The sequence below is a fragment of the Abrus precatorius genome, unplaced genomic scaffold (assembly GCF_003935025.1).
Source record: "Abrus precatorius isolate BTA unplaced genomic scaffold, Abrus_2018 Scaffold9, whole genome shotgun sequence".
Taxonomy (NCBI): Eukaryota; Viridiplantae; Streptophyta; class Magnoliopsida; order Fabales; family Fabaceae; genus Abrus; species Abrus precatorius.
This window is the reverse complement of record NW_020874439.1, coordinates 2,143,304-2,170,395: the sequence shown is the minus strand read 5'-3', so window position 1 is coordinate 2,170,395 and position 27,092 is coordinate 2,143,304. Positions and strand designations below refer to the sequence as shown.

The window sequence follows — 27,092 nt, the reverse complement described above, 5'->3', positions numbered from 1 at the left end:
ACTTCCTCTCTCTTTAAGGTTATCAGGCCCCTTGCGGAGCTCTGATACCAATTGTTAAAATTGGATATCTGGATATTCGAGAGAAAAGAAGAACTAAATGTTTTATTATATCTGAAAAATGAGAAATATACGACTATATAAAGCCGCTACATCAAAACAAATAGCAGCAAAGATCACACTTACATGCCTAGACGTGATCCTTGATATCATGGAACGTATGACTTATTCTTGCTAAATAATAGGAATATCAAAGCAACAGAATAACAAAACAAAGCAGTAAACCCAACAGTGTCAAGGCTCACCCCCATTTCTTTCAATCTGTTTAACAATGAAGACAGCATATGTGGTGTAGACATGTGATGTGTTTTTACTTTTAGTTTTCTGTTTTGAAGATTTTAGACTACATGTATTTGATATTATTTGCGAAGAAGCAACTTTTAATTATGTTATGATTAGAATGTTTCCATTATTTGCAGGGGATGAGGTATACCCTTCATTTCTGTGTCAGAGCCTATGTAAACTAAAAGGGAAGTTTTTGTTATCTAATTGGTACACAATCATGGAATTCACCGTTTAAAATGGTTATCTAATTTTTTTTTTTCTGATTTTTTGTCATTGTTATGTAAAGTCAACATATACCCAGCAGAGGGGCGTTTCACATTTATTAGATATCATATGCTTCCAGAAATTGCTATTTATTTACTTTAAAGTTTCTTTATCTTTTTGAATTTATGAACTAATCAAGGGTGAATTCAGTCAAGGCAGATAAAATCTGTTATTTTTGTTGCTTTTGAGATGCATAGTTATTCACTATCCTTATTTATCTTACAAATGGTTAACGGATAAGCAGTGTACCTGCTTCTGATATATATTCCTTGAGTCTTGATCTTCTCTAATTAAGCAGATCCAGAGCTGAATATAAGGTTCACAGTCTGGTCATTGGAATGCAGAATCAAAATGTGATTCCAGATTTTTTTTATTTTGATGTGTTTGCTTTTGTTATGGACAGATGGGACTGGGCAAGACTTTGCAAGCTATCTCCTTTTTAAGCTATTTAAAAGCATGCCAGTTGTCACTCGGACCATTTTGTGAGTGAAGAAGTCTTCTTTTGATTTGATAAAATTTAATTTTTTCTTATGATGTGTACTCAGAAAAATACATAACTCATTTCTGCTTTCATTCTATATTTTCAGTGGTTATATGTCCTTTAAGTGTGACAGATTGTTGGGAGTCAGAGATAGTCAAATTTACCCCTAAACTAGCAGTATTCAAATATGTTGGCGATAAAGAATACAGGCGCAATCTACGCATGAAAATGCATGAACATGTAATGCAGCAGTCTTCAACAGTGAATGTGAGTGCATTATAACTTCATAGGCTCATTGAATCTGGATGGTTTTTATTAAAGTGCAGTATTTCTGTTGTCATATGCATGTATACTGATTTTTGTTGAACATTTTGGCAGGTCCTGTTGTCTTTTGATGTGCTGTTAACTACATATGACATTGCACTGATGGATCAGGATTTTCTTTCTCAAATACCATGGCAGTATGCAATCATTGATGAAGCTCAAAGACTGAAAAACCCATCAAGTGTATGTTGAAGAGACTATTAAATGCACTATATTTAGTAGTTGCTCATTGAAGAATATGCTTCTGTATGTTACACTTGTCTAATTACTTTCATTTCTATGAAGCAGTAGTTGTTACAAATTCTAAATGTTGAAATTATAGGGATTTAGGTAGGGAAAAAAGGAAAAGACAAAATAGAAGCTGAATAATCTGAAATCACATTGTTTTAATGTGATGACCAGATACAAAATGTAAAACACTTACACCCATTTATACTAATTGTTGACTCCAAAATCTAATTAAATAAGGACACAAATTGTGAAATGTAAGGGAATATATTCTAATACTCATCCTCAAGTTATAGCTTACTTAGTAAGATTGTTGCAAAGGAACCCTTTAGAAACAAATATATAATATGATTGTTTGAGTAATTACACTGAACAAAGGGAATGATTGTTTGAGTAAATTTATTGTAGAAATAGTTTGAATGATTATTGGTTGATTAAAATTAAAATTGGTTTGAGACAATTTTGACATTGTTTGAAGCTGTCGGTAACGGTCTTGATTAATGCTAGTTTTGACAATCTAACGAAACATGGTTGGCAAAAAGTCAATTTATTCCCAATTTTGTACTTTCCAATTTTGATGGAATGTGGCCACGACTTAGGGAGCAAGAAAAGCTAAAATTTCAAAGTCCAAGTGTGCAATTGGAAGGTTCTTGCACGGCTACAAGGTGGGAGGAAGAGAGAAAAAAGGTGATTTTTGCACCTGTGTTGAAAATGGCAAAGATTCAAGGGTAAGAATTAACTCCTGCAAATTTAAATTAATGGCTAGGATTAGTTAGGTGGGAAAAGTTAGCTTTTTAGAAAGTTGTAAAAATCATGGGCTGAAATCTTGTCCTTGCAATCAAGATCAATGGTCCTTATTCAATGCAGAAACCTTGGAAAAACAAATGAAATGATGGTTGTCATAAAAAATGACTTTTGTCATTTCATGACAACAGGTCACATTGGTCGTTTCTGTCTCAATTCTCATTTTATTCCTAGCCCTGATACAAGTTTTTTTGTAATATAATATTATTAAATATTCTTGAGGTTTTGACTCAGCTGAATTTTCTCTAAACATTTTATTTGACAGTATAATCCTGCACTATGTTAATTTACGAAATTAATGAAACAAACAGAAATTTAATTTTTTCTTGAAAATATTTAGAAAGTCATTTTTTACTTTTGGAAAATTTTTCACTAATTAAATTAACTAAGCGGACAATGACAGATTCCAATCTCTTAGGTTGCAGAATTTTACTCCACAGAAATCATGATCGTTACCAAATGAGCACAGAATTTTCTCAAACCAGTTTTAATCAACCAATAATCAGTCAAACTATTTCTAGAATAAATTTGCTCAGACATTCATTCCCTTTGATCAACGTAATTACTCAGTTGCAGCTGAGTTTACATTGATTGGGTTGAACAAATAAGTCTATAGAAAAGAGTGTGTTACAGTACTTCCCTTCTTTAAGATATTTCATTGCTGCCTCTAGTTCCCATGTCGTGTCTCCATCATTAGTTGTGCTTTAGATCACTTTAACCATTGAAATTTCCTTGCCTAGAAGTTTCTTAATCTCATGATCACTAATCTGAACAGGCATGTTTTCATAAATTAAATTCTCCCTCAAGTGTACTTGATTCGGTTTGACTACATGTGAGGGTCATGAGCATACTTTTGGAGTTGCGAGACGTGGAAGGTAAGCTAATGTTCCTATTGTTTTAAGAATCGTCCAATAAATTTAGGGCTAAGTTTTCGAGACTTCAAAACTCTGTCTACCCTAGTTGTAGGTGCAACTTTCAGAAACACATGGTCTTTGTCTTGAAATTTAAGTGATTGCCTTCGCTTGTCGTAGTAACTCTTTTGTCTAGTCTGACACCACCTTAATTTTTTCTGTGGTCTATTGGATTATCTTAGGTCCAATGAGCACATTCTCACTAGTCTTATACCAGCATAGCGGTGTTCGACATTTGCATCCATATAAGGCTTCATGACACAAAATCCATTGTGATGTTCCATTCAGAGCTGATTAGAGGTTGCAGCTCTTTGACAGGTCTCTAGTATTCTACCTTAGACTTTTGACATGTTAGGCACAAAGGTACGTACTTTGCTACTGCTCTCTTTATCCTAGGTCACCAGGTCTTCTTCAAATTTTGATATATCCTTGACTCACCAAGATGAATCTAAGTTTGCTCCTGTGCACTTCTTGGATCATGCTTCTCAAATTAACTTCACCAGGCACACATATTCGGTCTTTGTACTTGATCATGCCTTGCTTGTCTCTTCATTGAATGTCATGTTCTTTCTCATTTTTCCTTGTCTTTGGTGGACCCTTCAATGAATAGATGATAGTAGCCTACCAATCCCAAGAAAGATCAAACCTCCACCATTGTTTGTAACACAACTTGTACTTTTGATGGGTTGACAATGATGCCTTCTTTTGATATGACGTGTCCCAAGAAATGTACTTCTTCCAACAAAAACTCAATCTTGAATAGTTTGGTGTAGAGTTGCTTCTCACGTAGAATTCCTAGGTTATCGTCGGTTAACACAATGACAAATCTATCTAATTAAGGATAGAAAATGCGGTTCATGTAAACCATGAACACTGCAGTGGTATTAGTTAGTCATGTCAAAAGGCATAAAATACTTCTTATAAGAGATAGGGTAGTCTTTCTCCTATGAGCTAACTTTAAGAGTGAATTAGGCCTAAGTTTCTTAACATGGTATCAGAGCCTATTCAGTTTGAATGTTGGATTGCCCACAGATGTCTAGTCCTGTTGGGCCACCTATGCAGGTAACTAGTTTTGCAAATTTCATGTACTAGATGTCTAGTCATGGGTGTGAGGGGTGTGTTAAGATGTCCTACATTAGTTAGGAATAAAGTCAGAATACTCCTTATAAGGGTTAGGATAGTCTTCCTCCTATGAAGCCTTGATACTTGATACAACACGGATACGATACAATACAGATACGGGGATACGGAAAAAATTTAAATTTCAAGATACGATATGACTTAGATACTTTAACATAAATTTTAAAAAATAATATTTATAAAGAGATATTGATAATTAATTTATATTAATGTGTTACATTTTCTAAGCATGCTATATATACAATCTGTGAAAGAAAGAATATAATCTAATTTATCCCACCATATATCATTTAAAACAAGTTCTTTCATATGGGGAGCTTTATCAACATCATCTTCTCTATAACTATTCCATTGGTTACTAATGACCATATTTTGCAAAGCACGTTTCAGCATCAAAACTCATTTTTTGTCAACAAACACAGCTGTTGAAAAATACAAGAATAACATTTTTACTTTGTTGCTGTAAAATGAATAGCAAAAAGGAGATTAGAAAAGAGAAAGTTTGTGAGATTTTACCGCAACTGTAATAGAGTAACGTTTAAGATTGTTGCTGTAAAATACGGAGAAGAGTAACAAAACTGTTGCTGAAGTCCAAAGAAGAGGAACAAAGTTCAAAACAGAAATCACGTCACCCACTATCACGAATTGGAGAATCAACACCTCAGGAACTTGCTCAACCAGAATCGATGCCTTAGGAATTTGCTGGACCAGAATTGACCTCTCAAAAACCTCCAAATCACCTTGCTTCCTCAATAGTTCTCGTTTCCCCAAGAGAATCATAGCTCAAAGAAGTCCTAGCTGGGTTTTGATTTTGGGTGAGGTTCTGGGGCATTCCTATCTCGCAAAGAATGAGAGAAACGGGAAAATGGGAGAAGAGAATTGCAATTTGAAGAAGCCCTAGCTAGGTTTTGATTTTGGGTGAGGTTCTGGGGCACTTCTATCTCACGAAGAATGAGAGAAATCAGGAATGGGAGAAGAAAGAATGAAAGAAATGAAGAAATGGAAGAAGAAAGATTGAAACGCACTGTTTCAATAATAAACATATTGGAGCTGTTAGCCGAGCCGTATCGGAGCCGTATCAGATGATTTAAAGCCGTATCCTAGCTGTATCTAAGCCGTATCTCATCTGAAATTAATTTTTAATAATAAATTAAATTACGGATACTTTTGGGATACGTATCTAGATGTATCGGACACGTATTGGTATCTGATACGTGTCCGACACAGATACTTTCAATATTTTCACGTATCCAGGCTTCATAGTCCTCCTTCTATGAGCTGACTTTTGAGAGTGAGTTAAGTCCAAGTTTCTTAACACTAATAGCAATCATGAAATATAAAACTAAATCCTAAGAGATTGTCTAAGATGCAATAATGATATCATGGGACATGTTTCATATACTCTAATAATTCATCTTTCCATTGATTGAGACCAGGCAAACTTTGCTTATCTTTTGAGAATGTTTTATGATAAATTTGTAAATAAATTGAAAAGGTGACATAACCGAAGCAACACTATAAAAAAATGATCAGCATTTACAAAAATATATAATCTATTTCATGTTATCAGCTGTTTAGGCTCAGAAGATGTAACCATAAATTTCAGACAGTTCTATGTTAAAAACTTAAAAATAATTTAATCATTCAGCTTCTGAGATTATTGGTTCTGGTTGTTAAAATTTCTGGAACTTTAACAGGTTTTATTTAATGTTCTCAAAGATCGGTATATAATGCCAAGACGGTTGTTGATGACTGGCACGCCCATTCAAAACAACCTTTCTGAATTGTGGGCGTTGATGTATTTTTGCATGCCTTCTGTCTTTGGTACACTGGATCAGTTCCTTTCTACATTTAAGGACATCAGTAATCATGCATCAGGTCATTCTCATTCAATTTAGCATCACTGGATTTTGAATTGTTTTGGTTCTTCTAAAAGTTTCTGCACACTTATAGAATCTGAGTCTCTAATGTTTAACGTGAACCACAATTAGTAATATAAATTGTTTAAAGGATTAAGAAATTTCTAATTTCCTTGTTAGGTTCGTGCATTCTTTTTTGAATCATGTTAGAAGAGAACCAAAGAAAGTTTGTGATTTAATTGATTACCCTGTGACAATGCAGAAATAGATTTATCCAATGAAAATAAAATTAACTTTTTTCATCCTTTTCTAATTGTTGTACTTTTGTTTCTAAACAGTTCTTGATGCTCCAATGGTAAAGGAGCAACTTAAAATTCTAAGAAATGTACTGGGAGCCTTTATGCTTCGACGTACCAAATCAAAGCTTATGGACTCTGGAAATTTAGTTCTGCCTCCTCTCACTGAGACAACTGTGTACGTTGTATCTACTTTTACATAGCTATCTTGAACTTTTTTACTGCAATTTGATCTGTAATTTTTTATGCGAAGATGCAAAGTTGTTGTATTGAATATTTAAATTCTATCCCATGACAGGTTAGTACCCCTTGTCAGCCTGCAGAAAAAGGTTTACAGGTCAATATTGAGGAAGGAACTTCCTAAGTTACTTGCACTTTCTTCTGGAACTTCAAATCATCAATCACTACAGAATATTGTTAGTCTAACTCTAGTTTTCTGTTTTTCTTATAGTGACTTTTAGCAAATTCTCTAGTTTCACTATAAATATTCTTGGAGGTGGATGCTAAACTGATTTCATATATGATACTTCTTTCATTTCAAATTAACTATCATTTTATAAAAATGCTTTCTTTCAATTTTTTTAAGGTTTTAGAAAATGAAGAAATTATTAATTATCATTGTTTTTTCAATTTTAAATTGTATCTTGTTATCTTCATGAAATGGAATGAGAGCATTAATACAGTGATGATATTTTGGGTGCATTTGGATAAATAACTTAATTAAGCACTTATTCAATAAGTTTTTATCAATGAGAGCTTATTCATAAGTTTGATTATGAAACTTATTAGAAGAAGTCAAAATGAGTTTATAGGAAGGTCATAAGCTACTTCCATAAGCTCAAATAAGCTCTTTCAAATGCTACCTTCATGTATTTTAATAAAGGGTTATGTAGTCAAATGCAAATTGAGGCTATATAGTGGTTCACTTGGTCCAAAATTTGTTTAACCTGTTTCTGAAAAATAGTCATTTCTTTTGTCAGCTTCTTACAAAGGCTTATTAAAATAAAAAAACAATTTTCTCTCTCAAAATAATCAAATCCAAATATGCACTTGATGTTTGTGCAAATACCTTAGCTGACAGATAATTTTATGCAGTGTCTTCTATTAAATAAAAATAATTATCAATACAATATATTAAGTATATTATTCTTTTGTTGAATATAAATTAAACTCATAATTTTTTGTAAGGTGTATTCTATTGAATTTGACTTGAGCATGGCTGAGTAATCCTGTGAAACATATGAAGTGGTTCCTGACTATTTCGGGATTGCATTTTGTACTTCATTAGGTTTGTTGAATGAGAGAAAAGTGAGAGAACATGTGGATGAATCGGTGTGTTTCAACTATGCAATGGAGCATATATTTATATTGATAATAGCAATAATTATAGAATATTTGCAAAATATTCAGTTACCTAATTAACATAATTATAAAGATAAACTTGCCTTATTACTATAATTACATATATTTAACCATGTTGATTGTGTTTGTATTTGATTTCTGCTTTTCTGTTTTAACTCCATATTGTTGTGCTTTTGTTATTTGTTGCTTTCACATTAAAGGTAATGGTAAATATTATTCAATTTTTAAGGTGTTACAGCTAAGAAAAGCATGCAGCCATCCTTATCTCTTTCCTGGTATTGAGCCTGAACCTTATGAAGAAGGTGAACATCTAGTTCAGGTACCTACCCTTATTTTTATATATGATAAATTGGGACTCATACTTACCACCCTTTAAGTCACATGGTTGCTATCAAGTTTATTTTTGTTTGATCTTGTAGTCTAAATTGGTTGTTAGTGTTGCATTCCCATTTTGGAGGGGAAAATGACAGAAAAGTGAAGGGAAAGAATAATATGAAAATTTCATTTTTAAAGTTCTTTAATTTTTTTAATTTCTTAGTATAAAAAAAACCATACCATTTATTTATTTTTCACTCTCTCTTCCAGTCATCCAAAGTTCCAAACAATTAGAGAGAAATGTCTCCATGTCATTCCTTCTTATTTCTATTTATTCAAACAACATATTTTTTGTACTTATTTCCTCTTTTTTTACATTCCTTCTTTTTCTTTCTCTCATTTTTTTCCTTCCATATTTCACTGCTCATCCAAATAGAGCATTAGATTATAGCTAGTTTGTTTCTGAAAGAGACAAAAATTAATAATTATTACAGCCACAGGATTCTATTTACATAAATATACACCTTTCTCTTGCGCTATAATTGTGCTTGCCACATTGCTATCTCATTTTGCTCTATTAGGCTAGTGGTAAACTGCTGATTTTGGACCAACTTCTTGAGAAGCTTCATTATTCTGGACATCGTGTCCTCCTTTTTGCTCAGATGACTCATACACTTGACATTTTGCAGGTAAGATTTTTCTACCTGTGTTGAATACCTTATAGTAGTTAAGGGAATATATTGATGAAATACATTTTATTGTAATGTAGGATTTTCTGGAGTTGCGGAAGTATTCTTATGAGCGTCTTGATGGATCAATTAGGGCTGAGGAGCGCTTTGCTGCTATAAGAAGTTTTAGTAGCCCATTAGCTAATATGGGCTTGAATTCTGAAGCTAACCAAAATGGAGCTTTTGTTTTTATGATCTCCACAAGAGCTGGGGGAGTTGGTTTGAATCTTGTGGCTGCTGATACTGTGAGTTTTGTCCATCTTTCAACATTCTTCAAATTGGAACCTAATTACTTATTTATTAGTTTTCTTGTTTCTTGATTTTGGTATATATAAAATGATCATTCTGATAGAACTGGTACAGACGTACAGAAGAGTTCTTGAATTTTTATTGAGAAAACCCTAATTCCCAAACGAGTACCATGTAGATAGTGACTGTTAGGAATGTTTCTGCAATTCCTGAACACTCACTCTCAATCTCTCTAAATTCGGAAGAGAAGAAAGGAAACAAAGATTGAATTTGATTATTGATTGATTGATTGAGATTACAAGGTGTTGGTTTTTATAACCAATTAATGCTCTACATAACCTAACAGATTATTGGCGCCACTAACAGCCTAACAGCTTGGCAGCCAAACAAACTTAACAGAATTTGCAACTAAGGCTAAAAGAATCCATGAATTACAATTAAGTCCCTAAATCTAATTTGATTCATTACAATTTTCTCCCCCATGAAACACGACCTTGTCCTCAAGGTCTATATCAGTTCTGAAACCAATTAAACTTAGGGTACTGAGTCCTCATGCTTTGTAAGTCATGCCAAGTTGCATCCTCAGGGTTTGTATCTTGCCATTGCACCAATATTTCAGTTGTTGCTCTGTTGTTTTTCTGCTTCATCCTTCTATCCAATACTGCTAAGGGCTGCATTGGAGGCTCTCCATTCTCTGTCAATAAAGGCAAAGCTGCATATACAGGATGATCTCCATGGTGTTTCTTCAGCAAGGAGATATGAAATACATTATGAATCTTGGTCCCTGCTGGTAGTTGTAATCTATAGGCAACCTTGCCCACTCTCTCTATTATTTTATAAGGTCCATAATACCTTGCTGCTAGTTTATGAAAAGAAGAACTAGCCAAAGAGTGCTGCTTATAAGGCTGGATCTTCAAATAAACTGAGTCTCCTACTTGATATTCCTTATCAACTCTCTTCATGTCAGCATACATCTTCATCCTATTCTGAGCCTTGGTCAGGTTATCATGCAGAAGTCTTGAAAGTTGTTCCCTTGTCTTTATTGTGTAATCTACTGCCTCCACCATTGATTCACCTTGTTGTATAGGACATGGAATGGATGGTTTATATCCATATAGAGCCTCGAATGGAGTCATTTGTATTGCTGAACGGAACTTTGTATTGTACCACATTTCAGCCATAGACAAATATCTACTCCACTGTTTAGGTACATCTCCCGTCATGCATCTTAGATAACCCTCCAATGCTTTGTTCAAGGCCTCGGATTGCCCATCTGTTTGTGGATGGAAGGCTGTGGACTTAAGCAGCTGTACACCATGTATCTTCATCAATTCAGACCAAAATGTACTAAGGAACAAAGGGTCCCTGTCAGATATGATTTCAGTTGGCCAGCAATGTAGTTTCACAACTGTATCGATGAACACTTCTGCAACCATTGCAACGCCAAATGGATGTGTAAGAGGTATGAAGTGGGCATATTTCGTGTATCTATCAATTATCACTAATATGACTGTCATTCCATTGGACTTAGGAAGACCTGTAATGAAGTCCATGGATATTGATTGCCAAGCTCCTTCTGGAATTGGAAGAGGTTGGAGTTTGCCTGAGGACAGTTGAGGAAAGGTTTTGAATCTTTGACATGTTTGACACTCCTGTACCCATCTTTTCACTGTTTTCTGCAGACCTTTCCAGTAGAATTGCTCTTTGATTCTTTTGTATGTTTGGTCCATACCAGAATGTCCTCTCACAGGAGAATCATGAAAGTACTTCATCAATTTATTTCTCAGATCTTTGTTGTCACCCACTACTAATTTTCCTTTCCTCTTCAGCAGCTGATTGTTGAAGCTATAGTGTTTATAAGGGACTTGAGTTATTCTGATCTTGTCTATGAGTTTTCTTAACTTCATATCTGCCTCCCAAGATTGCTTTACTTCTTCTGTTAGTTCTGAAGCTGCTTGTAACATCACCATTAGCTGATTGGTATTAGGCTTCCTGGAAAGTGCATCAGCAACTATATTCTCCTTCCCTTTTTTGTATTCAATGCTGAAGTCAAGCCCCATTAGCTTCTCTAGGCCCCAATTTTGCATCAGTGTAGTTGGAGGCTGTTCAATAATATGCTTCAGTGCTTTCTGATCTGTTTTGATGATGAAGTGCTGGCCTAAGAAATAATGCTGCCACTTTTTTATTGCAAACAGGATTGCATAGAACTCCTTTTCGTAAGCTGAAAGCAATTGGAATTTTTGTCCCATTACCTTACTAATGAATGCTATAGGATGGCTTTGTTGCATCAGAACTGCACCAATTCCTGTTGCTGAGGCATCTGTTTCCACAGTGAATGGTTTAGTGAAATCTGGCAATGATAAGACAGGAGCTGTGATCAAGGCCTTTTTGATAGCTGAGAATGCTTCTTCTGCTTGTTGATTCCAGTTGTACGCCTGGTCCTTTTGAAGAAGTGAGGTCAGGGGGGCAGCCAAGCATCCATAATTTTTAATGAACCTTCTGTAGTAACCAGAAAGTCCTAGAAATCCCCTAAGTTCTTTCACATTTTTAGGTGTAGGCCATTGCTGTACCGCTTCAATCTTTCCTGCAGCCGGTGCTACTCCATCAACAGTGATCACATGTCCAAGGTATTCCACTTTCTTTTTGCCAAAGCTGCACTTCTTATAATTCAGTACCAAACAGTTCTCCTCCAAAATCTGAAGTGCTTCTCTTAAACATGCTTTGTGCTCCTCCCAAGTCTTAGTATAGACTAAGATATCATCAAAAAACACAAGGATAAACTTTCTTAAGTGCTTTCTGAAAATGTCATTCATTAAATTCTGAAATGTAGCAGGAGCATTGCTCAGCCCGAATGGGAGAACTACCCACTCATAATGGCCGCTGTGTGTTCTAAATGCTGTCTTGTGGATGTCCCTCTCGTGCATTCTCACTTGATTATAACCACTTTTCATGTCTAACTTGGAAAAGTAAGCAGCTTCTTTCAATTCGTCTAATAAGTCCTCTATGAGTGGAATAGGGAACTTATTCTTTACAGTTACAGCATTTAACCTCCTGAAATCTGTGCAGCACCTCCAACTTCCATCCTTTTTCTTAACCAGAACCAATGGAGAAGAGAACGAACTACCACTTTCCCTTATGAATCCTGTCTTTAACATAGCCTGAACTTGTTTTTCGATTTCTTCCTTTTGAGTATGTGGATAACGGTAAGGTTTTAGACAGATAGGTTTCTCATCAGTCAAGGTGATCTGATGATCATACCTTCTGCTAGGAGGTAATGATGTAGGCTCCACAAACAAGTTTGTATAGTCCTGTAAGAGATCTTCTAGCTCGGTTTGCTGCTGTTTAGTCAAGCTCGCTTCATCTGGATCCATGGAAATTTGAAAACAGATAGATCCATTCATAGAGAAGATCATAGCTTGCATAGTGATTGCTCGTAGATTTCCAGCCCCATCAATCAAGGCACATTGCTGCTGTTCTCCTTTCAACACCACTTCCTTTCCTTGATGCATGAATTTCATTGTCAATTTATCACAGTTCCAGCTGATCTCGCCCAGTACTTTGAACCACTGCATTCCTAGAATTACTCCAAATGAAGATCCAGGTAATACAAAAAAGTCTGTTGTGAAACAATGCTGACCAAATTTCCAGTCCAACATATCACATTTTCTTGTGATCGTAATAGATTGGTCACTAGCAATCATAACAGGGAATTCTCTGATAGGTTGCGTCTTCAAACCTAGAAGCTTGACCCATTTTGCAGATATGAAGTTATGTGTGCTTCCTGTGTCCATCAAGAATGGGACAGGTTGCTTTTTGATTAAACCTTGCAACTGTAAAGTGTTACCACCAGCAATACCTTTCAATGCATGTAGGGAGATTTGCACATTTGCATCAGTGCTTAATAGTCTACTATTATTCAATGCTAATTCCTCATCTTTAGAAGCATTGTCACCTTCTTCATCCATATCATGTTCTTCTTGTTCACAAAAAATAGCAGTTAATTTACCCCAGACTTTACATTTCAATCTATGGTTCCTTTCCCATTTCTCACCACAAAATCTACACAATCCCTTAGATATACGTTCACTAGCATCTTTCCGAGTTATCGGGGATATAGGACTCGCCTTTGATTCTTGAACAGGTAATGAAACAGAAGAATTGTGAGTGTGTTGTTGTTGAAGATTGGTGATAGGTTGATTCCTGAAGTTACAGGATGTGTTGGACCATGTTCTTGAATAACTATGTTGATTAGCTACACTGGATCTTCCCATCATCATCTTCCTTTCAAACTCCTTTAGGATTTCATCTTGCAATTTGGCTAGTCTTGTAGCTTCGTGCATGGATTGTGGATTGTGCAAGCGTACAGACTTCTCTAGCTGTGGTTCTAACCCAGCTAAGAAGAAACTCAGCGCCATAGACTCAGTGATTGACACACGAGCCAGGAGGTTATCAAATTTCTCAAGGTATTGTATCAACGAATCTTGTTGCCGTAATCTTGCAATTTCGGCGATTGGGTCATCGTAACCACTATCATCGAATCGAGTTCCAGCATCCTTCAAGATTTCGGACCAAGATTTGTTCGCAAAATCAGGGTGCTTCAGATAATGACGTTGCCACGCGAATGCTTTGCCCTCCATTGATAGCAACAGCAGTTTTCCTCTCTGCTCAATCGGAGTTCTTTCAAGCTCGAAAAATTGTTCAGCTTTCGCCCTCCAATCCCTGTAATTGGTTTCATCGAACGAAGGAAATTGAATTTGGGTTCTGTCGAGAACAGAGTTGACGTTGTTCTCCGGAGTTTTGCTTTCGTCGTTGCCAATCGGAACTCCATTCGTGCCGGTGGAAAGAGCTTCGACCTTCGCAGCGAGATTTTCAATTATTTTTGCTAAAGATTCCAGCGTCTTCTGCGTGGTTTCTTGGGAATTTTGGAAAATTTGTTCGAAAGAATCGACCCTCGTCTCCAATTCCTTGTTGCTCACCATGGTTGCGTCGCCAAGCTCTCTGATACCACTGTTAGGAATGTTTCTACAATTCCTGAACACTCACTCTCAATCTCTCTAAATTCGGAAGAGAAGAAAGGAAACAAAGATTGAATTTTATTATTGATTGATTGATTGAGATTACAAGGTGTTGGTTTTTATAATCAATTAATGCTCTACATAACCTAACAGATTATTGGCGCCACTAACAGCCTAACAGCTTGGCAGCCAAACAAACTTAACAGAATTTGCAACTAAGGCTAAAAGAATCCATGAATTACAATTAAGTCCCTAAATCTAATTTGATTCATTACATAGTGATTCAGAATTTAGGTGAAAATGTTATGCCATAGTTGTTAATAGTGTGCTATAGTGGCGGTATCATCCTGTTGCAGCACAGAGCAGCTGTAGGCCACCATGCTGTGGCGGTTGCAGGTGGTTTGCGGCCAGAACAAAGTCGCGGGTGCTATTTCATGATTTTGGGGAAAGGAAGAAACCCTTTTCTGTTTGTTTTAAAACACACTGTTTTGGTTATTTTTAAGGGTAGAAAGGTCATTTACTCTTTATAAAACATATATATCATAAAATTGAATTTCATTTTCCTCCACATTCTTCCTCTTTGCATGAAAAGTCGGGATCTCAACATAGTGGTTTCTACCCTCCTCACTGGCTTTCATTTTCTCAGAAAAATCAGCTAGTCCAGAGGCTCACCAGCTCCATTTCGCCGGAGAAATCAGCTTTTTTGTTCACCATAAAAATCAGCTTTTCCGGATGCTCACTCCATTTCACTGGAGAAATAAGCTTTTCTGTTCTAGCTTTGTTTTACTGTTCCCTGATCACTCTTGCTTTGCATTTCAAGATCTGTTTTGCGGTTAAAGCTTTATTTAGCATTTTTTTGTTTAATATAACACCCATGCTATAGTGTTTTCCACTTTTACACTGTTACTTGGAATGATGATTATGCAATCTTGAGAATTTCTTGAGCATTTATATTAAAAATCTGTGTACATAACATATTATATATGCATATTATAAATTTTTAAATATGTCATACGCTATTTTGTAATATTGTTTTAGGGGTCAGATGCTATTTGCTACTATATGAGATTAACAATATTGTGTTACATTGATTACTACCAAAGGTATTTGAGAGAACTCCACTCTCACAACCTTTCCAATGATCAATTATAAAATCATACTCACTAATCCTTATATGCTTATTTATAACAGTGACTAATACAACAATTACAGTTGGGCATACCCACTTAATGGCTATTTATTCAATTTCCCGCCTATTCTCTTTCATCTCTTTTTATGGTACACCGTTGTGAACCTATCAGATTCTTTTTAAGGTTTCCATCTGTTTGTTTCTAGCGTTGCATACTTCTTTTGCATCTATATGTGGCAATCTATGGGGTCCACAGGTGTTCATTCTGGATATGTGTAGAGGGGGTATTTTGCAGAAGAGTTGTTTAGTAGGAGGAGGGACCAGAATCTCTTGTAGTATGGATATGTTAATTCTTCTCAATCTAAATAAAGATTTTACTTTCATTTTCAATTCTGAGTCGGTTGTATCAGAGAGATTGTAGGCTGAAGCACACAGTGCTGCTGTTCCACACTTATTTTTATATTGGAGGGAGGGGCATGCAATTGTGTTTCTGTCAAATAATTTCCTGTCATTTAATCATGTAAATCCCCTATTAATCACCCTTGGTTTTAATGTCAAGTTAATTAATAAAACTTCCATTATAGAGTTCTATGTTCTTAACAAACCTTACAAAAGGTTCAGCTTGACCTTTGACAGAATATGAAGAAAAACAAAATACTTTTTTGGAAATATATATCGTAATAGAATAGGGAAGCTTTATTATTGCAATTATGTTTATTAGATAACTGTATATTCTTGTATTTAGTTGTTATCACTCTTGTATTAATGACAGTATAAATATGTGCTCCAGTGTATAACTTAAGACACAGATTCATTCACATGCTCTCATTCTTTTCTCAACATACATCACACAATCCATTGACAAAGTAGGCAACTAGCAGTCTAGCACTCCCCTTCAATTAGGAAACCCTTGTCAAACTCCACTAGAACTTTTCAAGCTTTTGCCTCCAAGGGTCCATCAACCTTCTCATAGCTGTCTTATATACTTGGCTCATTCATTGCCCAACGATGCTCAACTCCCTAATTAGGAAAAGTCTTTAACTCAAACTCTTGGCAAGTGAAAAAAAAGCATTATATGCCAAATAAAATAAATTACGTGATACATATTATTTGCATGATTAGAAACCTTCCAGAATTAATTAGGGGAGTATAAGAATTAGCTTTTTAATTTGATAATAAAATCCATAGAAATTGGACTTCCATTTCTTCAACAGGCTGATTTGAGCATTCTAACTTTAGAACATATTGGGAATTTACTGTATATGGTATGGCATCCTATAGGTTATATTCTTCGAGCAAGATTGGAACCCTCAGGTTGACAAGCAAGCTTTACAAAGAGCACATAGAATCGGCCAGATGAACCATGTATTGTGTATAAACCTTGTTACAGAATGTACAGTGGAGGAAGTATGTTTCTATTTGTTATATTTCTTTTATTCTTTGATCATGGAGGGTATTTACATAGGCTCTGGGAACTCACATGTTACACTGTAGGTAATTATGCGGAGGGGAGAGAGAAAATTGCGGCTGAGCCTCAATGTTACAGGTGATAATATTCTGAAACATGAAGATAAGGAACAATCTGAAGCCGGAACTGGTGATTTGAAATCCATCATATTTGGGTTACATTTATTTGGTCCCGCTGAGATCAATGAGGGAAAATGTACGGACATGGACTTTCGAGAAATTAATGCTATGGCTGACAAGGTGATAGCTATGCGTGATGAACAAATATTTGACAAGGATGAAAGGAAATTTGAGGTCAATCCAAGAAGCATTCTAAAAGGATATGATGTTAAGGAAGGAGATTCTGCTTCTCTCTCTTGTGATCTTGGTCTTGATGAGGCTTCATATCTTTCTTGGGTTAAAAAGTTTGAGCAAGTGTCTAAATCAAATTGTGATTCAACCATGGACTTGAAGGGCAGAAGAAACTTAGATGAGGAAAGGAGTCTAAAACTTGAGTCTGCAAGGAAGAAGGCAGAGACAAAGCTGTCTAAGTGGAAAGCACTTGGATACCAGTCATTATCTGTAGAAGATCCTATAAGCCCACCAGATGGTGATATTACATCAGCTACTGGGTCTGTTCATTTTGTGTATGGAGATTGTACAGCTCCATCAAATGTTTGTTCATCTGAACCTGCTATAATATTCAGGTCAGCTTTTTTCTATTTGCCCAACCGTAGCTTTTGGTTGATGCACCAAGCTTTTAATAACTACAATTATGAAATTAAATTTCTGTTGCACCTTTCTTCCATGTGGTAACATTCTTTGTAACATTTGGACATTTGGTAATAGAACTGTAGATTCTTTTCTTGTTTTCTTGATTGTTACCAATTTGAAGGAGGCTTTTGTAAGCATTTTGTAGTTGTGCTATTGTTGAGCGTTGTTGTAAATAGTACTATTTTTAGACCACAGTAGTCAATCCCAAATAGTGGCACAGCCACAGAGTGGCCAACCTCAAAAAGCTATAGTAGGATAATGGGATGACTGCTTTTTAAAGGTTTAAGGTACCCTTAACATAGATTAAACTAAAAATATATATGTGCTGAAAAATAAAAAATAATACCCAATTTAAAATATTCATAATTAATAATCAATCAAAAGTTGAGAGTTTAGGTACTTATAACACGCATCAATAACAGTAAAATAAAAAAATTTCCAAAAAATAGGCCAAACAAGGGTTGGGTATTGTTGAGAATTGCCTAAGCACGTTGCAGAAGGACCCAAACAGAGGTGGGTCTTGTTGGAAAGTGCCGGATCTTGCTGGAAAATAACCCAAATTTCCCTCAAATTCTGGAAAAAGTTAAAATTCTGCAGGTCATAACAGCAACTTTCCTTCAAATTCAGGAAAAATGTACACGTGGAATGATTTTTCTAACCTCAACCCTGTATTCTAGGTAATCTTAACTTTCTACCAAGCTATCTTGAGCCCATTTTGGATTCCATTTGCTAAGTCAAAAAGCCTGGACAAGTGAAGGTTTCACTTCAGAAAACAGTAGACACAGTCTGCAAAAACGTCAGTGCTGCGACCAATTTACACTCCAAAAAATTTGCCTGAACACATTTTTAGAATCCTCTGTCTTAGGCTCTTAGCTTTCAAACAAAATTGGCTGGGCTTGATTTGGATCACAACTCAATTAGTTATGCACAAAACATCTTACATAGCACAATTTTGGACCCTTTTTGCAAATCGGTCACTTGATTGCTAGTTTAGGAAGAAACTCTAACTGCAAATATGCAGGATAACTAATCGATGATACTCCTTGCAGTTGTAGCTTTTCTAGAAGCTATTCCATGCCCAAATTGAATAACGTCGCTCTCAGTTACACCTAAATTGGTAAGTGTAACAATTGTCGAAATTCTGAACCTTAGGAGAATAAACGCTTAGTCACATACTCTGTTTTGGCTGAGTTGAGTTAGAGGATGTTGATAGTTGGTACCCCTAACTTGTTACATGTATATGATCTCTCATATAGGGACCACTTAGACACTTCGTCACATTCAACAAATATCAATAATCACACCAAAAACTGGTAAGGGGAGGAAATGCTTTCAAGTAGCTAGTAAGGAAAATTGGGATGAATGGGTTATGGTTCCGTTAACCTTGAAATTCTGAATGCTTGATTTATGCTTTGGATATATTGGTTGTATTTGTTTTGATTTGAATGCACATAGTTGATTCTGAGTTTTAAAATGATGAACTTCAAAAAGGACATTTTGATACTAGTGGTCTATTGTATGTGATGGCATACATAGCGTACATGAATGTATGAGTAGGTGAATTGAGACTCCATTTGTGAACCAAGATTATTATGAGAACACATGGATTAGTGAAAACACAAGGAGTATTGACATTTAAACTGTGCTATGATTATTAAGCAAGCTACTGCTTTATCTTGAGACCTTAAGGTTAAGATTAATAATGAATTTTTAAGTGTTGTGTCAAGATCACATTTTAAATCCGAAGTTCTTTTATGACAATCTTTATAAATATAGTTTGATTTGGAGATTAGAAATGGGTTATATGATTGTTTTAAGAGGTTGTTTCCAAGTTGGTATGTGCAACAAAGCATATTACTTGAACTATCAATTTGTAAGAGTGGTGGTGATCTCTTTGGATTCAACTTTGCAAAATCACAAAGAAAAAGCATTGCTTATCAAAGACTTTAACATTTTAATTTCAAGTTAATTTATATTTAAAACCTTTAAAGTTATAATTTATCTTTGGTTTTATAGCTCAATGGTGGAGAATGTATAGTCATTCAATTCCAAATTTGCAGCAACTAGCTATAAGATTTTGAGCTTTAAATGTAGTGCATCCAGATGTGAATGCAACTCAAATATATTTGAGCAAGTAATTTTTCATTTCTCAAATCTAGTACTTTCTTCTAGAAATTTGAAAGAAACTAATCAATACTTTTTTAATTACACTTAGATTGTATATTCATTCAAAGAAGATAAATAAACTTGATCATTAAAAATTGTATGACTTAGTTTATGTGAAATATAACTAGCAACTCAAACAACGTATCAATTTTAAAGATGTAATTGATCCAATCACACTCATTGACATTGATGACTATAATGAGTGGTTGGTTGGAGAGATAAATGATAAGGATGCTGGAAATGACTTAATTTTTTATAATGATGACACTTTAAATTGGGCAATTGTTTTTGAAGCTTCTAGAGTTAGAGAGTCTAGAACATATACTAGGATTCATTCTACGAAATAAATGAATCCATAAAATAATTTTATTATTAAAGTTGCAAAAGTTTTCAAGATAATGTCATGTTCAATAACAAAAGGAAAAGGGAAAATGGTGATTGAAGATGATGATGAAAAACTAGAGGATGAAGAAAGGTTGGAGGAGACAAAAGATGAATTGGAAATTAATATTCAAGAATTTGAGGAAAAAGAGGAAAAAGATATGCCTTAGTAGATGAAAAAAAGATGATTATATTGGAGTTGAAGAGAAGGACTAAAGAATTAATCTTTATGTTTTTATTGTTTTCTATCACTTTGTTTTATTAACTTGACATTTGATAACTTTTTATTTTATATTAAATTATGCTTGAGTTGAGACTTAGGCTACAAAAGTTGTATTGATTTATTTACTTATTTCGTTTATATATTTTATTATGTCTAGCATAACTCATCATAATTTTATGGCAGTTTTTTGGCTGTCTCTCATGACTTGTCATCTGCTATTGATAATATTGCTTGAGAAAAATGACTCATAGTTTGACATGTGGATGATGAGGATTCCCTTAATTTTTATTTTTCATCCAACATAACTGTCCTGCAACTCTCTTTTGCTCAGACAACGTAGAATATCTGAGAGTGTGATAGGTACTACTCTTGTTATTGAACTAAAACAAAATTCAGGGACTAACTCAGGTTACAAATAGACAACTGAAAAGAAAATAAATACAAACAGTAAGATAGATGTCAGAGAATTGGTGATAATCCTGTGGCAACAGCCACTCTCCAGAATACCCAAAATGATTCCTATGCTTCCTCCCCGCCTTCCATTCCCTCAAATATTCCCTCCCCTAGCCTGATGTGCACATCTCTCTTTTCTCTCTCCTCTTGCCACATATAGTCAGGGGGTTTGTAGAGGGGTTGAACTAGAACTACCAAATTTGAAGGTGGTTAAGGATTTTTTCTTGTTCGATTTGGTAGGTGTGGATGTCATCCTTGGTTATGAATGGCTCAAAAGTCTGGGCAAGTTCAGTGCAGACCTTAGACAACACCTAATTGAGGTGCAGAAAGATGGGCAAATCATAGAGATGAGGGGTGGTGTAGCCTTATTCCATACAGTGGCATCATTAAAGACTATAAGGAAGGATTTGAGAAATGAGGCAGAAGCTTACTATGTGGAGTTGGGAATGATGAATATAGTATGCATAGAGGCATCAACTCAGATTACAGAAGGAGTCCCAGAAGAATTAAAAAGACTTTTAAAGGAGTTTGGGGACATATTCAAGGAAAATACTTCCCTGCCACCGAAAAGAGATTGTGACCATGCTATTATTCTAAAGGAGGAGCACAAATTCCTAATATCTGTCCTTATCGACACCCACATAGACACAAGGAAGAGATTGAAAAGTTTGTTAAAGATATGTTAGCTGCAGGGCTCATCAGACCCAACACCAGCCCATACTCTAGTCCCCTGATTTTGTAAAGAAAAAAGATGGAAGTTGGCATTTCTGTGTGGACTACTGAGTTCTTAACAGTATTACCATTCCAAATAAATTTCCTATTCCAGTAATTGAGAAATTATTGGATGAGCTAGGAGGGGCAACGATCTTCTCTAAACTAGATCTTAAATTTGGGTATCACTAGCACGAAGAAGGAAGATATTCATAAAACCACCTTTTGGACACATGAAGGGCACTATGAATATTTGGTGATGTCGTTTGGGTTATCAAATGCTCCTTCAACATTCCAAGCTCTCATGAACTAAATTTTTAGACCTTATCTACGTAAATTCGTGTTGATATTTTTTGACGATATCCTAGTATACAGCCCTGATTGCTTTTCACATATTGACCATTTGCGTGTAGTTTTCGAACTGTTGTGTAGTCATGAGCTGTGGGTCAATAGTAAGAAGTGTAGCTTTGGAGAAAAATAGTTGGAGTACCTTGGGCATATCATTTCAGCAGATCCAACAAAGGTTGCAGCAATGAAAAATTGGCCTATTCCTAAAGATCTTAAAGGTTTAAGGGGATTCTTGGGTTTGACATGTTACTATTGCCGTTTTGTACGCAATTGTGGGAGCATTGTTAAACTGCTTACGCAACTCTTAAAAAAGAATAGTTTTATGTGGTCGGAGGAAGCACAAAACGCTTTTGAGCAACTGAAATCGGCAATGGAGGGTTTGCCAACATTGGCTATGCAACAATTCGAGCTGCCTTTTGTGATAGAGACTGGTGCCTCTGGTTATGGTATTGGGGCAGTCCTAATGTAGCAAGGCAGACCATTGGCCTTTATCAGCCAAGCCCTTTCAGACATAAACAAGGTGAAGTCAGTGTATGAACAGGAGTTCATGGCAATAGTGTTTGCTGTGCAATGGTGCCAATATTTGCTAGGTCAGCATTTTATTATCAAAACAGATCAGCGGAGTTTGAAATTTCTTTTGGAACAAAGGGTCTTGGTTGGAGAGCAGTTAAAGTGGGTGACTAAGTTGTTGGGTTGCGACTTTGAAATCCAATACAAGGCCGGTTTAGAAAATAAAGCAACTGATGCTTTATCTAGAGTAATGCACTGCAATGCCATCTATGGTCACCAACTCAGATTTGGTAGAATTGGCTGAAGAAATTTTTGGGGATGAGCAACTACGTATGATTATGCAGCAAATTGTACTCAATCCGCATTCCCACCCACATTACTCAGTTTCTAAGGGCTGCCTTTGGTTCAAACAGCACCTAGGACTTCTAGAATTCCACTCTTATTAGCTGAGTTTCATGCATCACCCTAGGTGGTCATTCAGGGGTTACAAGGACCTACATAAGGTTAGCCATTGCATTCTATTAGAATAGTATGAAGCAAGATGTGGAAAAGTTTGTATTTGCTTGTCAGGTTTGTCAATAAAACGAAGTCTCAAACACTTAAATCTGCTGGATTACTCCAACTATTACCTATTCCAAACCACTTGTGGGAAGAGATCTCCATGGACTTTATTGGTGGATTACCCAAGACTAAGGGGGCTGACACCATCATAATCATTGTGAATAGGTTAAGTATGCTCATTTCATACATTTGCTTCATCCATACTCGGCTAAAGAGGTAGCTGCTGTCTTTGTGAAGGAAATTGTTAGGTTGCATGGTTTTCCTAATTCCATTGTATCCAATAGTTCGCTTGTCGGTTACCAAACTGAAATTTAGCTCTGCATACCATCCTCAAACCAACGGCCAAACGGAAGTAACCAATTGAAGCCTATTTAAGGTGCTTTGTAGGTAACCACCCGAGAGAATGGGTGAAGTGGTTGTCATGGGGAGAGTTTTGGTTTAAATCTTCATTCAACGCTTCTATAAAAATGAGTCCTTTTAAGGCACTTTATGGTCGTGATCCTCCTAATATTATTCCTTACCACCAAGACAGCACTATGGTAGATGAGGTTGACCAGCTATTATTAGTAAGGGACAGTATTTTAGGGGAGATGAAGCAGAATTTGATAAAAGCCCAAATGCAGATGAAGGAACAAGCTGATAGGGGCAGGCGGGAGGTGGAATTTCAGGTGGGTGACATGGTTTACTTAAAGGTTCAACCCTATAAATTGAGATCATTGGCAAAACGTGTGAATGAAAAGCTTAGTTCTAGGTTCTACGGGCCATTCAAGGTCCTGGAAAAGATTGGTGTGGTTGCTTATAAACTCCTATTACCAGAGACATCATGGTTACATCCAGTTTTTCATATGTCACAACTTAAAAGGGCTCCTCCAACTAGTCAACCTAGTGAAGAACTTCCACCTTTCTTCACAGAGGAGCTGGAATTAAGAGTTGAACCTGAAGCTGTGCAAGCAACTCGGAAGTTGTTAAATGGAACCTGGGAGGTACTTATAAAATGGGCTGGCTTGCCCAAGGTGGACAACGGACGAATTTGAATTGATTTAGGCAGTTTTTCCCAAATTTCACCTTGAGGACAAGGTGCAGCTCATTGGGGGGAGTATTGATAGGCCTCAACAAGATGGGCCTCCATTGAAGACATACCATCGGAGGAAGGGTATGATAGGAAGTAAGGGGGAGGAAGGGGGTATGCAGGATTTTAACAAACTGCATACGTGGCAAGAGGAGAGAGAAAAGAGAGATGTGAGCATTAGGCCAAGGGAGGGAATATTTGAGGGAATAGAAGGCGGAGAGGGAGCATAGAAATCATTTTGTGTATTCTGGAGGGTGGCTGTTGCCATAGGATTGTCACCAATTTTTTGATATCTATCTTATTGTTTGCATTTATTTTCTTTTTAGTTGTCTATTTGTAACCTGGATTAGTCTCTGAATCCACCATTACGATGACCTTTTTCCCTACTATAATATCTCATAGCCTCAATGAATTCTTTGAGGTCATTCCGGCAATGCTACTAACATTCAGCTGAAGATTCACTTCTTCTGCACCTTCATCCTCCGTTGGTTCTCCTCTTCCTCTCCAAGCAAAATCACATGGAGTTGCTTGTTCCGACAAATATGGCCTGGGGTAAACTTCTCATCGCAGTGAAAACACAACCTGTTGTCTCTTTTCGTTTTCCTCCTCCTCTATATTAAAGCCCAGCCCTCTCTGATTGGAGCTTACGGCGCTGCCTTCACGTTTGCTTCCTTTGGTGCTTTGGGTTTCAACCCGACTCCTAGCTACTGGTTGATGGACATTCCTTGTCCAAAGGAATAAGACAGTTCTGTCCTTATCCCTTCTTGGGCCCCAACCCCCCTTCCGGCCCAACTAGGTCTGTGAGTATTGGCTCAATTGGATTTATTAGCACTTGACCCAACTCCTCTGCCCAATGGTCCGTACGAGTGACCCAAAAGCTGATTCTTCTCCTCTATCTTCTGTGCCATCTCCATTACGGTATGCAACTCGCCGGAACTAATCATCCTCACTTCTGCTTTGATTTCATCTTTTAATCCATTCCAAAAAGCTCCTATCATACATTCCTCATCTACAAAACATAGTGGAGCTGAGAGGAGTTCTAATTGCTCCCTATACTCAACAACCGAGCCCTTTTGTTTCAAACTCATCAAAACTTCATATGGATTCTCCAAAGATAAGAAGGGCTTGCCGGAATATCGGCCAAGTAACCGCCGGCATATGAGGTTCCCACCATTGGTACCAATTCAATGTCCTTCCTTCCAAACACACCATCGCTGTGTCCACCTTCTTCGCCTCAGGGATTCTGTTTATCGCGAAATAGTGTTCCACTCAGTAGAGCCATCCATGCGGATCGTCCCCCCGAAGTATGGCACTTCGACCTGTTTCACCTGTTCCTCCCTTCGCAAAGTCTCCCCAATGTTCTCCGTCTCCGTTGTTTTCACCTTCCCTTTCCCTCCTAGCATCCTTTACTGCGGTGTCAACCTGCTCCATCATCATCTGCATCATCTCTTCCATCTGCCAGTGGAACTCTTCTTAAATGGAAGCTTGCATTCCTTCTAACCTGCGTTCAACACTTTCCAAACAGTTCTCCATTCTAGTCGATACCATCAGATACTCCCAGGATCGGGAGCTCTCATACCACTGCTAGGTACTGCTCTTGTTATTGAACTAAAACAAAATTCAGGGACTAACCCAAATTACAAATAGACAACCGAAAAGGAAATAAATGCAAACAATAAGATAGACATCAGAGAATTGGTGACAACCCTGTGGCAACTGTCATCCTCCAGAATACCCAAAATGATTCCTATGCTCTCTTACTGCGGCGTCAACCTGCTCCATCATCATCTGCATCATCTCTTCCATCTGCCAGCGGAACTCTTTTTAAATGGAAGCTTGCATTCCTTCTAACCTGCGTTCAACACTTTCCAAACAGTTCTCCATTCTAGTCGATACTATCAGATACTCCTAGGATTGGGAGCTCTGATACCACTGATAGGTACTGCTCTTGTTATTGAACTCAAACAAAATTCAGGGACTAACCCAAATTACAAATAGACAACCGAAAAGGAAATAAATGCAAACAATAAGATAGACATCAGAGAATTGGTGACAACCCTGGGGCAACTGTCATCCTCCAGAATACCCAAAATGATTCCTATGCTCTCTCCCCGCCTTCCATTCCCTCAAATATTCCCTCCCTTGGCCTGATGCACACATCTTTTTTTTCTCTCTCCTCTTGCCACTTATGCAGTTTGTTAAGATCCTGCATACACCCTTCCTCTCCCTTACTTCCTATCTTACCCTTCCTTCAATGGAATGTCTTCAATGGAGGTCCATTTTGTTGAGGCCCATCAGAGTGTCTCTTTGCCTAATATTTGAGCTTGAATAGGATCCTATATCGAATGGTGAACTGTTTCAACATGACAGTATCCTCACTGCACTTCATGTTCAAATTCTAATATTGGTCCAACCCAATCCACAAGCCATTTAAGATTGCTTAGTAATTGGTCACCAAAAGAGTTTGGTGCTTCGTATTGAAAATTTTATTCTCCAACTTGTAACAAGCAGAGATATACTATTTCATAAAGATTTGGCACTATCACAATTTCCTGAGTGGTGAAAATGATGCAATTTTAGCTCATCTCTGAAATCATAGAATTCCACAATCAAATCATAAGGAGTCTTCATCATCCCTTGCTTTGGACTGTTCGTTAGTCTTGGCTGAAGCCTTCCATTCTACGTGGTTGAGTCTTTTACAACCCTTGAAGGTTTTATGGGCAACATGAGCCCACTAGAGCCATTGAGTCAGATAGAGGGTATTGCTGAGAGATTGTGGGGTTCAACAGCATTGTTTATGCCATCTTAGGTTGTAGATTTGCTTTGGGTCCTTCCACAAACAACTCAGCAGCAGACTAATCTTCTACTTAAACTGGCATTCCAAATATCCCCATCCCCTAAAACTATTATTGAATAAAACTGATAGTTTTTATTGTTACTAGCATGAGTCTTACATTACTATGGAGGGGAAGTATGATTGGTTCTTGAGGTTAGCAAAATACC

At 36.6% G+C, this 27,092-nt stretch overlaps 1 protein-coding gene across 6 annotated transcripts in view; it reads left to right on the top strand.

The window, feature by feature from the left end:
* The window catches only part of LOC113849308 (probable helicase CHR10), a 35,145-nt gene that overhangs the window by 5,513 nt on the left and 2,540 nt on the right, over positions 1 to 27,092 (top strand). For 3 of the 6 annotated variants that reach the window (XM_027479122.1, XM_027479121.1, XM_027479123.1), the window contains exons 2-13: positions 477 to 484; positions 1,010 to 1,088; positions 1,194 to 1,354; positions 1,466 to 1,594; positions 6,192 to 6,372; positions 6,692 to 6,827; positions 6,948 to 7,065; positions 8,241 to 8,330; positions 8,908 to 9,015; positions 9,096 to 9,299; positions 16,729 to 16,854; positions 16,942 to 17,600. In XM_027479122.1, coding sequence (XP_027334923.1) covers positions 477 to 484; positions 1,010 to 1,088; positions 1,194 to 1,354; positions 1,466 to 1,594; positions 6,192 to 6,372; positions 6,692 to 6,827; positions 6,948 to 7,065; positions 8,241 to 8,330; positions 8,908 to 9,015; positions 9,096 to 9,299; positions 16,729 to 16,854; positions 16,942 to 17,600 — 1,999 coding nt within the window. Of the gene's footprint in view, positions 1 to 476; positions 485 to 736; positions 924 to 1,009; positions 1,089 to 1,193; positions 1,355 to 1,465; positions 1,595 to 6,191; positions 6,373 to 6,691; positions 6,828 to 6,947; positions 7,066 to 8,240; positions 8,331 to 8,907; positions 9,016 to 9,095; positions 9,300 to 16,728; positions 16,855 to 16,941; positions 17,601 to 27,092 lie in introns of those variants that run through there. The other 3 variants (XM_027479125.1, XM_027479126.1, XM_027479127.1) reach the window with 3 other exon arrangements.